The following is a 12176-nucleotide window of genomic DNA, read 5'->3' on the forward strand; positions in this document are numbered from 1 at the left end:
TTTTGTGTCTTCATGTATAGTTAATGTGTTTATCATGTTTTGAGGACATTGACTTATGCATTTGTACATTAAACTACAACGCCCAGGACAATATACAAACAAGAATCCACAAGTCAAATGTCGCAGGAAAGACTTCATCCATTATATAAAAAGGATATTACAATCTTAAGAAATTAAGGGGGAGGAGACATTTTACAAGAGGGATAGAATGTTACATTTCCTTTTACAACTTTTGTACCAAACAGGTCAAGATAGTCAGGTGTGCAAGTACAGTACTATTTGCATAGCTCAGGGTAAGGTTACTCAAAAAGCATTAGAGCAGGGATGAAGGGGAGGGGCCTGAAGGCAGTGCGTCTGACAGTTGGGGTACATCAATAGTGAGGTGTAAAGTGGCTTCCTTGTCCCCTTTTCCTTAATTTGAACAGATTAGGGGAAAACCAGTAATGCTTTTGCTGAACTGTATAACACATCAGTGCAGACAAAGCAAAGGTGACGAGAGGAAGGCACCGTAGACTATTGAACTGGCAGCTCTAGTAGCTGCAGTGGGATGAGGCGTCACTGTTCCTCTCCTCTGGGGATTCAGTGTGTCTGGCGGGGCTGAGGACACTCACTCCCTTGGAGGATCCTGAAGGACCGATGGTCACTGACCATTGACCGGGACCTCCTGTAGAGGCAAGGATACATCAGTTAACCAACCATACATACAATAGCTGATCAATGTGTCTCTTCTCATTATGATCCATGCAGATAGCTTTAAATCTGCTTTTAAATTGAGGTCTGAAAATCCAGTGGATCAACATTTCCCCATGTAAATGAATGTGGTAAATCTTAGATGACAACACAACATGCAATATATGAATCCAAAGACCAACCAGAGAAATATCACTCAAAACAGCCTTGATGGCTGAGCTAGCATGACCAGCATGCATTTGGTCCGGTCTTTCTTTTCATGCAACGCTAAGGCTGCACACCTGATTTTTAAAGGCAGTCCAAGTATTGGGTTGGCAGCAGATGTCGGCTCAAGTGTCATTATTACTTTTAATAGTGAAGTACAGTGCAAGCAAACCAGGTCACAGAACAAACCAAGTCATGCATCAGAACACTTAAACCCTGTCCCCTCACACACTTACCTTCCTCTGGTCCTCCAGACAGGCCTTTCAGCCCAAAGACGGTATAATAATTTGTCTGAGATTTGTCCACATTTTTAGACAGAGTGAGAAGAAAGACCGATAAGAGATGGCACATTAGAGAGAAAAGGCTAAGGAGTTGGTGTCTGTCTAAACTGATTCTTTGACTCACCTCTAGATTCCCTCTGGCCTTCTTCAGCACTCCGTGGGTTAACGACACTGGTTTGAAAGAATAACAAATCATGTCAATTAAAATGTTTGGATCTGCTTCTACGCTTGCTGTTTGGGGTTTTAGGCTGGGTTTCTGTACATCAACTGATGTAAGAAAGGCTTTATAAATACATTTGATCTCAATCAAATGCATTAATTATTCTCAGAATAGGATCTGAATGAGTTACTAAACTAAAATATAAAACGCAACATGTAAAGTGTTGGTCCCATGTTTCATGAGCTGAAATAAAAGATCCTAGAGACATTTTCCATATGGACAAAAAGATTATTCTCTAATGTTGTGCACAAATGTACATCCCTGTTAGTGAGCATTTCTCCTTTGCTAAAATAATCCATCCAACTGACAGGTGTGGCATATTAAACAGTATGATCATTACACAGGTGCACCTTGTGCTGGGGACCATAAAAGGCCACTAAAATGTCACAAATCTCTCAACTTCAGGGAGTGTGCAATTGGCATGCTGACTGCAGGAATGTCCGCCAGAGAACTGAATGTTAGTTTATCAACCATAAGCCACCTCCGTCATTTTAGAGAATTTGGCAGTACGTCCAACCGGCCTCACTACCACAGACCAGCCCAGGACCTCCACATTCGGCTTCTTCACCTGCGGGATCGTCTGAGACCAGCCACCTGGACAGCTGATGAAACTGTGGGTTTGCACAACCGAAGAGCTTCTCAGGGAAGCTCATCTGCGTGCTTGTCGTCCTCACCAGAGTCTAGGCCTGACTGCAGTTTGACGACTAACCAACTTCAGTGGGCAAATGCTCACCTTTGATGGCCACTGGCACGCAGGAGGTGTGCTTTTCATTGAATCCTGGTTTCGACTGTACTGGGCAGATGGCATGTGTGGGTGAGCGGTTTGCTTATGTCAACATTGTGAACAGAGTGCCCCATGGTGGCAGTGGGGTTATGGTATGGGCAGGCATAAGCTACAGACAACAAACAATTGCATTTGAATGCACAGAGACACCGTGATGAGATCCTGAGGCCCATTGTCGTGCCATTCATCCGCCGTCATCACCTCATGTTTCAGCATGATAATGCACGGCCACATGTCGCAAGGATCTGTACACAATTCCTAGAAGCTGAAAATGTCCCAGTTCTTCCATGGTCTGCATATTCACCCGACATGTCACCCATTGAGCATGTTTGGGATGCTCTCAATCGACGTAAAACAGCGTTTTCCAGTTCCTGCCAATATCCAGAAACTTCGCACAGCCATTGAAGAGGAGTGGGACAACATTCCACAGGCCACAATCAACAGCCTGATCAACTCTATGTGAAGGAGATGTGTCACACTGCATGAGGCAAATGGTGGTCACACCAGATACTGACTAGTTTTCTGATCCATGCCCCTACTTTTTTGTTTTTAAGGTATCTGTGACCAACAGATGCACATCTGTATTCCCAGTCATGTGAATCCATAGATGAGGGTCTTCAATCGACTGATTTCCTTACATGAACTGTAACTCAGTAAAATCTTTGAAATTGTTTATATTTGCTTCAGTATAATATGAAAGCGTTGCATTAATTCTCAATCAAATGCATTATCATTATTCTCTCAAGCATGGGAGGTGAAGTGAGTTCTTACGCTGGTCAATAATGACCCTCTCCATGCCCTCTTTGAGCTGGTTGGTGGTCCGCAGCCGTTTGACTGCACCGCTCAGCATCCGCTCCTGCTGGGACAGACGGCTCTTCAGACTCGCTATCTCATTCTTCAACAGCTCATCCTGGGAGAGGGAAGGGTGGAGGGAGGAAGAATTGTTACTTCATGACTGAGTCACCCACAACATTTACACTGGTCTTATCAGTACCCCCAATTAGTATGGAAAGTGGATTACGTCACAATTAGTCAAACGTAAACACGACTGAGACACCCTGGAGACATATAGTTAGCAAAAGTGTAGCGCCAGCAAACATTATGCATGCAGTCTCCTTAACTGATAAGGTGTCTCCACTAATGTTTACTTTTTAACCTTTGTGTATAGACTGTGTGGACAGTATTAATATATCTATTTATAATTTGTGGGAAAAATGTGTTTACTTATCATGTAGAGAGTCTTGTTGTGTGTGCACTGAAGACTGAGTTGAGAGGGTGTGTGTGTGTGCGAGTGTGTACCTGCTGGTTGCTGGTCGCGGTGCGAGAGGGCAGGGATACCCTCCAGACCAGTTTGAGCAGCTGGCCAGCCTCCTCCAGGACCCGCTGCATGGTGTTCACACTGCTGGACAGAGCCTTCAGGGGACCCTGCTCCACCACCTGGACAATAACACACAACACTGGCTCAATATACACAGTCGAACACATAGAAAATGTAATGAATTATTACAGCAATTTACTGTACGAATGACTTTCAAATACTACATGCAGTTGGCTGGACTTCACCTGAGCAGGAAACAGGAAAGTCTAACATGTATTAAACAAGGGAATGTGCTCAAAAGAGACGGTTGTATTTACCCTCCTGTCAGTCCCCTGCTGGCTGAGTGTGCAGACACACTCCTGCAGGTGTGTGTCCATGGTGCGGGTGAGCCGCCTTCCCTCGGAGATCTGCTTCCGCAGGGCATTGTGGTCCTCGATAAGACCCAGGATATGGCGCCCTTGGCGGTTGGCCCACAAGCGGTGGCCGGGCACCAGGCGGGATGGAGGGGGAGCCGAGCCAGAGACACTGTCCCCAGAACTGTTACTACACTGTGACATGGCGTCCATCTCCGACTGGGCTTGACGCTTCAGATCTGGCAGAGAGAACACACACACACACACACACACACCGTTAATGACTGGTAACTATCTGACAGACGTTCATTGATGTTATACACAGTTACTCACCTCTAACTTATTGACATTATACAAATGTGACATTTGTTGTGGTGTAGCTACAGGCCAGTAACATACAGTACATTGTGGATTGGGTGTGCTGTGGGTTCTCACCATGAGAGGAGGAGTGGCGGGGAGGATCACAGCCTATATCCTCTGGAACACACAACATAGGACAAATGTTTATGCCACGGGACTTTATGGTTGAATCTGGGTGTGCGTGCGTTCAGTGAGAGAGCGAGTACATATATATATATCCTACCTGACGTGGGTAGTACATGATAGTGTGTATGGATTTCTACCTCTATACTATATACACTCCATGACCAAAAGTATGTGGGCACCTGCCTGTCGAACATCTCATTCCAAAATCATTGGCATTAATAAGGACTTGGTCCCACCTATGCTGCTATAACAGCCTCCACTCTTATGGGAAGGCTTTCCACTAGATGTTGGAACATTGCTACTGGGACATTAGTGAGGTCAGGCACTGATGTTGACCGATTAGGTCTGGCTCGCAGTTGTTGTTCCAATTCATCCCAAAGGTGTTTGATGGGGTTGAGGTCAGGGCTGTGTGCAGGCCAGTGAAGTTCTTCCATACCGACCTCAAACCATTTCTGTATGGACCTCACTTTGTGCACAGGGGCATTGTCATGTTGAAACAAAAAAGGGCCTTCCCCAAACTGTTGCCACAAAGTTGGAAGCACCAAATCGTCTAGAATGTCATTAAGATTTCCCTTCACTGGAACTAAGGGGCCCGAACCATTAAAAACAGCCCCAGACCATTATTCCTCCTCCACCAATCTTTAGTTGGCACTATGCATTGGGGCAGGTAGCGTTCTCCTGGCATACACCAAACCCAGATTCGTCCGTAGGACTGCCAGAGGGTGAAGCTCGATTCACGTGTTTCCACTGCTCCAGAGTCCAATGGCGGCGAGCTTTACACCACTCCAGCCGACGCTTGGCATTGAGTATGGTGATCTTAGGCTTATGTGCAGCTGCTCGGCCATGGAAACCCATTTCATGAAGCTCCCGACTAACAGTTCTTGTGCTGACGTTGCTTCCAGAGGCAGTTTGGAACTTGGTAGTGAGTGTTGCATCCGAGGACATAAGATTTTTACACACTACGCACTTCAGTACTCGGGGGCCCTGTTCTGTGAGCTTGTGTGGCTACCACTTCGAGGTTGAGTCGTTGTTGCGCCTAGATGTTTTCACTTCACAATAACATCACTTCCAGTTGACCGGGGCAGCTCTAGCAGGGCAGCAATTTGACAAATTTGTTGAAAAGGCGGAATCCTATGATGGTGCCACATTGAAAGTCACTGAGTTCTTCAGTAAGGCCATTCTACTGCCAATGTTTGTGAATGGAGATTGCTTGGCCGTGTGCTCGATTTTATACACCTGTCAGCAACGGGTGTGGCTGAAATAGCCGAATTCACTCATTTGAATGGGTGTCCACATACTTGTGTTTAGCTCCAAAAGTATTGGGACAGTGACACATGTTTTGGCTCTGTACTCCAGCACTTTGGATTTGAAATGAAACAACGTCTGTGAGGTTAAAGTGCAGACTGTCAGAGGGTATTTGTATCCCTATCGGGTGAACTGTTTAGAAATGGCAGCACTTTTTGTACATACAGAGTGCACTAAACATTAGGAACTCTGCTCTTTCCATGACAGACTGACGAGGTGAATGCTATGATCCCTTATTTGTGGTACTTGTTAAAGAAGGACTTTTAAGCCTTGAGACAATTGAGACATGGATTGTGTATGTGTGCCAATCAGAGGGTGAGTACAGTTGAAGTCGAAGTTTACATACACTTAGGTTGGAGTCATTAAAACTCGTTTTTCAACCACTCCACAAATTTCTTGTTAACAAACTATAGTTTTGGCAAGTCGGTTAGGACATCTACTGTGTGCATGACACGTAATCTGTCCAACAATTGTTTACAGACAGATTATTTCACTTATTCACTGTATCACAATTTCAGTGGGTGAGAAGCTTACATACACTAAGTTGACTGTGCCTAAGTTGGCTTTAGAAGCTTCTTATAGGCTAACTGACATAATTTGAGTCAATTGGAGGTGTACCTGTGGATGTATTTCAAGGCCTACCTTCAAACTCAATGCCTATTTGCTTGACATCATGGGAAAATCAAAAGAAATCAACCAAGACCTCAGAAAAAAAAATTGGAGACCTCCACAAGTCTGGTTCATCCTTGGGAGCAATTTCCAAATGCCTGAAGGTACCACGTTCATCGGTACAAACAATAGTACGCAAGTATAAACACCATGGGACCAAGCAGCCGTCATACCGCTCAGGAAGGAGATGTGTTCTGTCTCCTAGAGATGAACGTATTTTGGTCCGAAAAGTGCAAATCAATCCCAGAACAACAGCAAAGGACCTTGTGAAGATGCTGGAGGAAACAGGTACAAAAGTATCTATATCCACAGTAAAACGAGTCCTAAATCGACATAACCTAAAAGGCTGATCAGCAAGGAAGTAGCCACTGCTCCAAAACTGCCATAAAAAAAGCTAGACTATGGTTTGCAACTCCACATGGGGACAAAGATCATACTTTTTGGAGAAATGTCCTCTGGTCTGATGAAACAAAAATAGAACTGTTTGGCCATCGTTATGTTTGGAGGAAAAAGGGGGACGCTTGCAAGCTGAAGAACACCATCCCAACTGAAGCACGGGGGTGGCAGTATCATGTTGTGGGGGTGCTTTGCTGCAGGAGGGACAGGTTCACTTCACAAAATAGATGGCATCATGAGGATGGAAAATGATGTGGACATATTGAAGCAACATCTCAAGACATCAGTCAGGAAGTTAAAGCTTGGTCGCAAATGGGTCTTCCAAATGGACAATGACCCCAAGCATACTTCCAAAGTTGTGGCAAAATGGCTTAAGGACAACAAAGTCAAGGTATATGTAAACTTCTGACCCACTGGGAATGTGATGAAAGAAATAAAAGCCAAAATAAATCCCCCAAGACATGCTAACCTCTCACCATTACAATAACATGGGAGGTTAGCATACTCCCAAGACATGCTAACCTCTCACCATTACAATAACATGGGAGGTTAGCATACTCCCAAGACATGCTAACCTCTCACCATTACAATAACATGGGAGGTTAGCATACTCCCAAGACATGCTAACCTCTCACCATTACAATAACATGGGAGGTTAGCATACCCCGAAGACATGCTAACCTCTCACCATTACAATAACATGGGAGGTTAGCATACTCCCAAGACATGCTAACCTCTCACCATTACAATAACATGGGGGGGTATGATATTTATGCCTCTAACCTTCTCATTCATAATTATTCACGATTCATTCAGGACTATCCTTAATCATGGTAGCATTCATATTAATGTAGAAGTGTTTGGAAATATATTATATTCTTATTTACAATACAAGTGACTCCAAAATGACACAATACATAATTTACCATTCATTTCTATGACAAAACATTTATATTGGGCACATCTACAAAAAGTGCTGTTCTTTCTTAAAGAGTTCCCTTGATATGGATAAAAATACCCTGACAGTCTGCACTTTAACCTCAGTCATTGTTTCATTTCAAATCCAAAGTGCGGGAGTACAGAGCCAAAACAACAAAAATATTGTCACTGTCCCAATACTTCTGGAGCTCACTGTACCTGAAGTAGCCAGTAGATAGTTGATATTGATGGTATCTGGGCGGTTGGGACCTCTGAGCAGCTGTTCCTCCAGTCTCTGCCTCAGGGATGTGTTGGTCTGGATGCTCCTCTCCAGCTGCAGCCTCAGGTGGCGGATCTCTGACAGCAGCTCCCCCAGGTCCACTTGGTTCGACCCAGACCCTGAACCAGGACCAGACTGTTGGGCTGTACCACTGGACTCTAGAGAGGGAATGTCAGAAACAACTAAGCGACAAGTGTGTGTGTGCACGCGCTTGTAGGACACTACCTGTGTGCTTGTAGGACACTACCTGTGTGCTTGTAAGACACTACCTGTGTGCTTGTAAGACACTACCTGTGTGCTTGTAAGACACTACCTGTGTGCTTGTAAGACACTACCTGTGTGCTTGTAAGACACTACCTGTGTGCTTGTAAGACACTACCTGTGTGCTTGTAAGACACTACCTGTGTGCTTGTAAGACACTACCTGTGTGCTTGTAAGACACTACCTGTGTGCTTGTAAGACACTACCTGTGTGCTTGTAAGACACTACCTGTGTGCTTGTAAGACACTACCTGTGTGCTTGTAAGACACTACCTGTGTGCTTGTAAGACACTACCTGTGTGCTTGTAAGACACTACCTGTGTGCTTGTAAGACACTACCTGTGTGCTTGTAAGACACTACCTGTGTGCTTGTAAGACACTACCTGTGTGCTTGTAAGACACTACCTGTGTGCTTGTAAGACACTACCTGTGTGCTTGTAAGACACTACCTGTGTGCTTGTAAGACACTACCTGTGTGCTTGTAGGACACTACCTGTGTGCTTGTAGGACACTACCTGTGTGCTTGTAGGACACTACCTGTGTGCTTGTAGGACACTACCTGTGTGCTTGTAAGACACTACCTGTGTGCTTGTAGGACACTACCTGTGTGCTTGTAAGACACTACCTGTGTGCTTGTAGGACACTACCTGTGTGCTTGTAGGACACTACCTGTGTGCTTGTAGGACACTACCTGTGTGCTTGTAAGACACTACCTGTGTGCTTGTAGGACACTACCTGTGTGCTTGTAGGACACTACCTGTGTGCTTGTAAGACACTACCTGTGTGCTTGTAGGACACTACCTGTGTGCTTGTAGGACACTACCTGTGTGCTTGTAGGACACTACCTGTGTGCTTGTAGGACACTACCTGTGTGCTTGTAAGACACTACCTGTGTGCTTGTAGGACACTACCTGTGTGCTTGTAAGACACTACCTGTGTGCTTGTAGGACACTACCTGTGTGCTTGTAGGACACTACCTGTGTGCTTGTAAGACACTACCTGTGTGCTTGTAGGACACTACCTGTGTGCTTGTAGGACACTACCTGTGTGCTTGTAGGACACTACCTGTGTGCTTGTAGGACACTACCTGTGTGCTTGTAGGACACTACCTGTGTGCTTGTAGGACACTACCTGTGTGCTTGTAGGACACTACCTGTGTGCTTGTAGGACACTACCTGTGTGCTTGTAGGACACTACCTGTGTGCTTGTAGGACACTACCTGTGTGCTTGTAGGACACTACCTGTGTGCTTGTAAGACACTACCTGTGTGCTTGTAGGACACTACCTGTGTGCTTGTAGGACACTACCTGTGTGCTTGTAGGACACTACCTGTGTGCTTGTAGGACACTACCTGTGTGCTTGTAAGACACTACCTGTGTGCTTGTAGGACACTACCTGTGTGCTTGTAAGACACTACCTGTGTGCTTGTAGGACACTACCTGTGTGCTTGTAGGACACTACCTGTGTGCTTGTAAGACACTACCTGTGTGCTTGTAGGACACTACCTGTGTGCTTGTAGGACACTACCTGTGTGCTTGTAGGACACTACCTGTGTGCTTGTAGGACACTACCTGTGTGCTTGTAGGACACTACCTGTGTGCTTGTAGGACACTACCTGTGTGCTTGTAGGACACTACCTGTGTGCTTGTAAGACACTACCTGTGTGCTTGTAAGACACTACCTGTGTGCTTGTAGGACACTACCTGTGTGCTTGTAAGACACTACCTGTGTGCTTGTAAGACACTACCTGTGTGCTTGTAAGACACTACCTGTGTGCTTGTAAGACACTACCTGTGTGCTTGTAGGACACTACCTGTGTGCTTGTAGGACACTACCTGTGTGCTTGTGTGTCCCAGTGCTGGTGTTGATCTGTTCGTAGACCTGCAGCTCCACACGTAGAGACTGGAGGAGGTGTTGACTGTCTGACAGCTGCTGTCTCTGCATCTTCACCTCACACTGCAACCTAGAGGAACACACGTTTAGGACGGGTATACAAGCAAGTTGCACACACACAGTATAGGGAATTGGGGATACCTAGTCAGTTGTACAACTGAAATGTGTCTTCCACATTTAACCCAACCCCTCTGAATCAGAGAGCTGCGGGGGGCTGCCTTAATCGTCATCCACGTCTTCAACGCCCGGGAAACAGTGAGTTAACTGCCTTGCTCAGGGGCAGAAAGACAGATTTTTACCTTGTCAGCTCGGGGATTCGATCCAGCAACCGTTCGGTTACTGGCCCAACGCTCTAACCACTAGGCTACCTGCCGCCCCAGTAGCAACCCAACGAAACACCCACATTTACCATCACATCTACACTGCACCAGTGACTAACACATCACATCTACACTGCATTAGTGGAGACAAGACAGAGACCAGTCACAGTATACACTGAGAAAATCAGCACTTCAATCTTGCCATGCAACTTGAAAGTACACAAATTAACCAATTGCATGACATTGTACGTTCATCATTACTGACACCATTACACTCTGCAACCTGAGAACACACTAATGTGGTATCCCTTACATCTGTGGTTCCCAAACTTTTTATAGTCCCGTACCCCTTCAAACATTTAACCTCCAGCTACGTACCCCCTCTAGATCATTTTGTGCCCAATAGAAATGCACCAGGTTCTGCACATTCTCAAATATTGTTTTTGCCATCACTGTAAGCCTGCCACACACACACACACACACACACACACACACACACACACACACACAATACGATACATTTATTAAACATAAGAATGAATGTGAGTTTTTGTTACAACCCGGCTCATGGGAAGAGCTCTTATAGGACCAGGGCACAAATAATAATCAATAATTTTGCTCTTTATTTAGCCATCTCGTGTTTTTCTGCTAAGGGGACAGGACAACTTCACCGCATCAAAGGGACGATGGACGGGGCCGTGTCCCGTCAAATCTTGGGTGAGAACCTCCTTCCCTCAGCTAGGGCATTGAAAATGTGTATTCCAGCATGACAATGACCCAAAACACATGGCCAAGGCAACAAAGGAGTGGCTCAAGAAGAAGTACATTAAGGTCCTGGAGTGGCCTAGCCAGTCTCCAGACCTTAATCCCATAGAAAATCTGTGGGGGGTAGCTGAACGTTCGAGTTACCAAACGTCAGCCTCGAAACCTTAATGACTTGGAGAAGATCTGCAAAGAGGAGTGGGACAAAATCCCTCCTGAGATGTGTGCAAACCTGGTGGCCAACTCCAAGAAACGTCTGACTTCTGTGATTGCCAACAAGGGTTTTGCCACCAAGTACTAAGTCATGTTTTGCAGAGGGGTCAAATACTTATTTCCCTCATTAACCTGCAAATCAATTTATAACATTTTTGACATGTGTTTTTCTGGATTTTTTGTTGTTATTCTGTCTCTCACTGTTCAAATAAACCTACCATTAAAATTATAGACTGATCCTTTCTTTGTCAGTGGGAAAACGTACAAAATCAGCAGGGGATCAAATACTTTTTTCTCCCCTCACTGTACATGGTCGCTGCCCATATCATTGCATAATGCAGAAAATACACAAGAGTTCAGGGGCCTTGCTTTAAAAAAAGTTAACCATTTTCACTGTAGTGTCCAAAACGTCTTTCAAGATGTCAGGCATTCCCTTGGCAGCAAGAGCCTCTCGGTGGATGCTGCAGTGTACCCAAGTGGCGTCGGGAGCAACTGCTTGCACGCGCGTTACCACTCCATGATGTCTCCCTGTCATGGCTTTTGCACCATCAGTACAGATACCAACACATCTTGACCACCAAAGTCCATTTGATGTCACAAAGCTGTCCAGTACTTTAAAAATATCCTCATGTTGTCCTGGTTTCCAGAAGAGGATGTCTTCCTTAATTGAACCCCCATAAACATAACCGACATATACCAGGAGCTGTGCCAGGCCCGCCACGTCTGTTGACTCATCCAGCTGTAATGCATATAATTCATTGGCTTGTATGCGAAGCAGTAATTGTTTCAAAACATCTCCTGTCATGTCACCGATGCGTCGTGAA

General features: G+C 45.3%; 1 protein-coding gene across 7 annotated transcripts in view; it reads right to left on the reverse strand.

The window, feature by feature from the left end:
- Positions 1–120: 120 nt before the first annotated feature.
- The window catches only part of cdk5rap2 (CDK5 regulatory subunit associated protein 2), a 68308-nt gene continuing 56252 nt past the window's right edge, over positions 121–12176 (reverse strand). For 6 of the 7 annotated variants that reach the window (XM_082956257.1, XM_082956256.1, XM_014142136.3 and 3 more), the window contains 9 exons: positions 10000–10127; positions 7844–8062; positions 4286–4327; positions 3815–4089; positions 3479–3616; positions 2951–3089; positions 1300–1346; positions 1131–1185; positions 121–664 (listed from right to left, as the gene is read on the reverse strand). In XM_082956257.1, the coding sequence (XP_082812383.1) occupies positions 531–664; positions 1131–1185; positions 1300–1346; positions 2951–3089; positions 3479–3616; positions 3815–4089; positions 4286–4327; positions 7844–8062; positions 10000–10127 (1177 nt within the window). In that variant the 3' untranslated portion in view covers positions 121–530. The remainder of the gene's footprint in view (positions 665–1130; positions 1186–1299; positions 1347–2950; positions 3090–3478; positions 3617–3814; positions 4090–4285; positions 4328–7843; positions 8063–9999; positions 10128–12176) is intronic. The other variant, XM_082956269.1, reaches the window with a different exon arrangement.

Source organism: Salmo salar, chromosome 01 (assembly GCF_965601325.2).
Source record: "Salmo salar chromosome 01, fSalSal1, whole genome shotgun sequence".
NCBI lineage: Eukaryota > Metazoa > Chordata > Actinopteri > Salmoniformes > Salmonidae > Salmo > Salmo salar.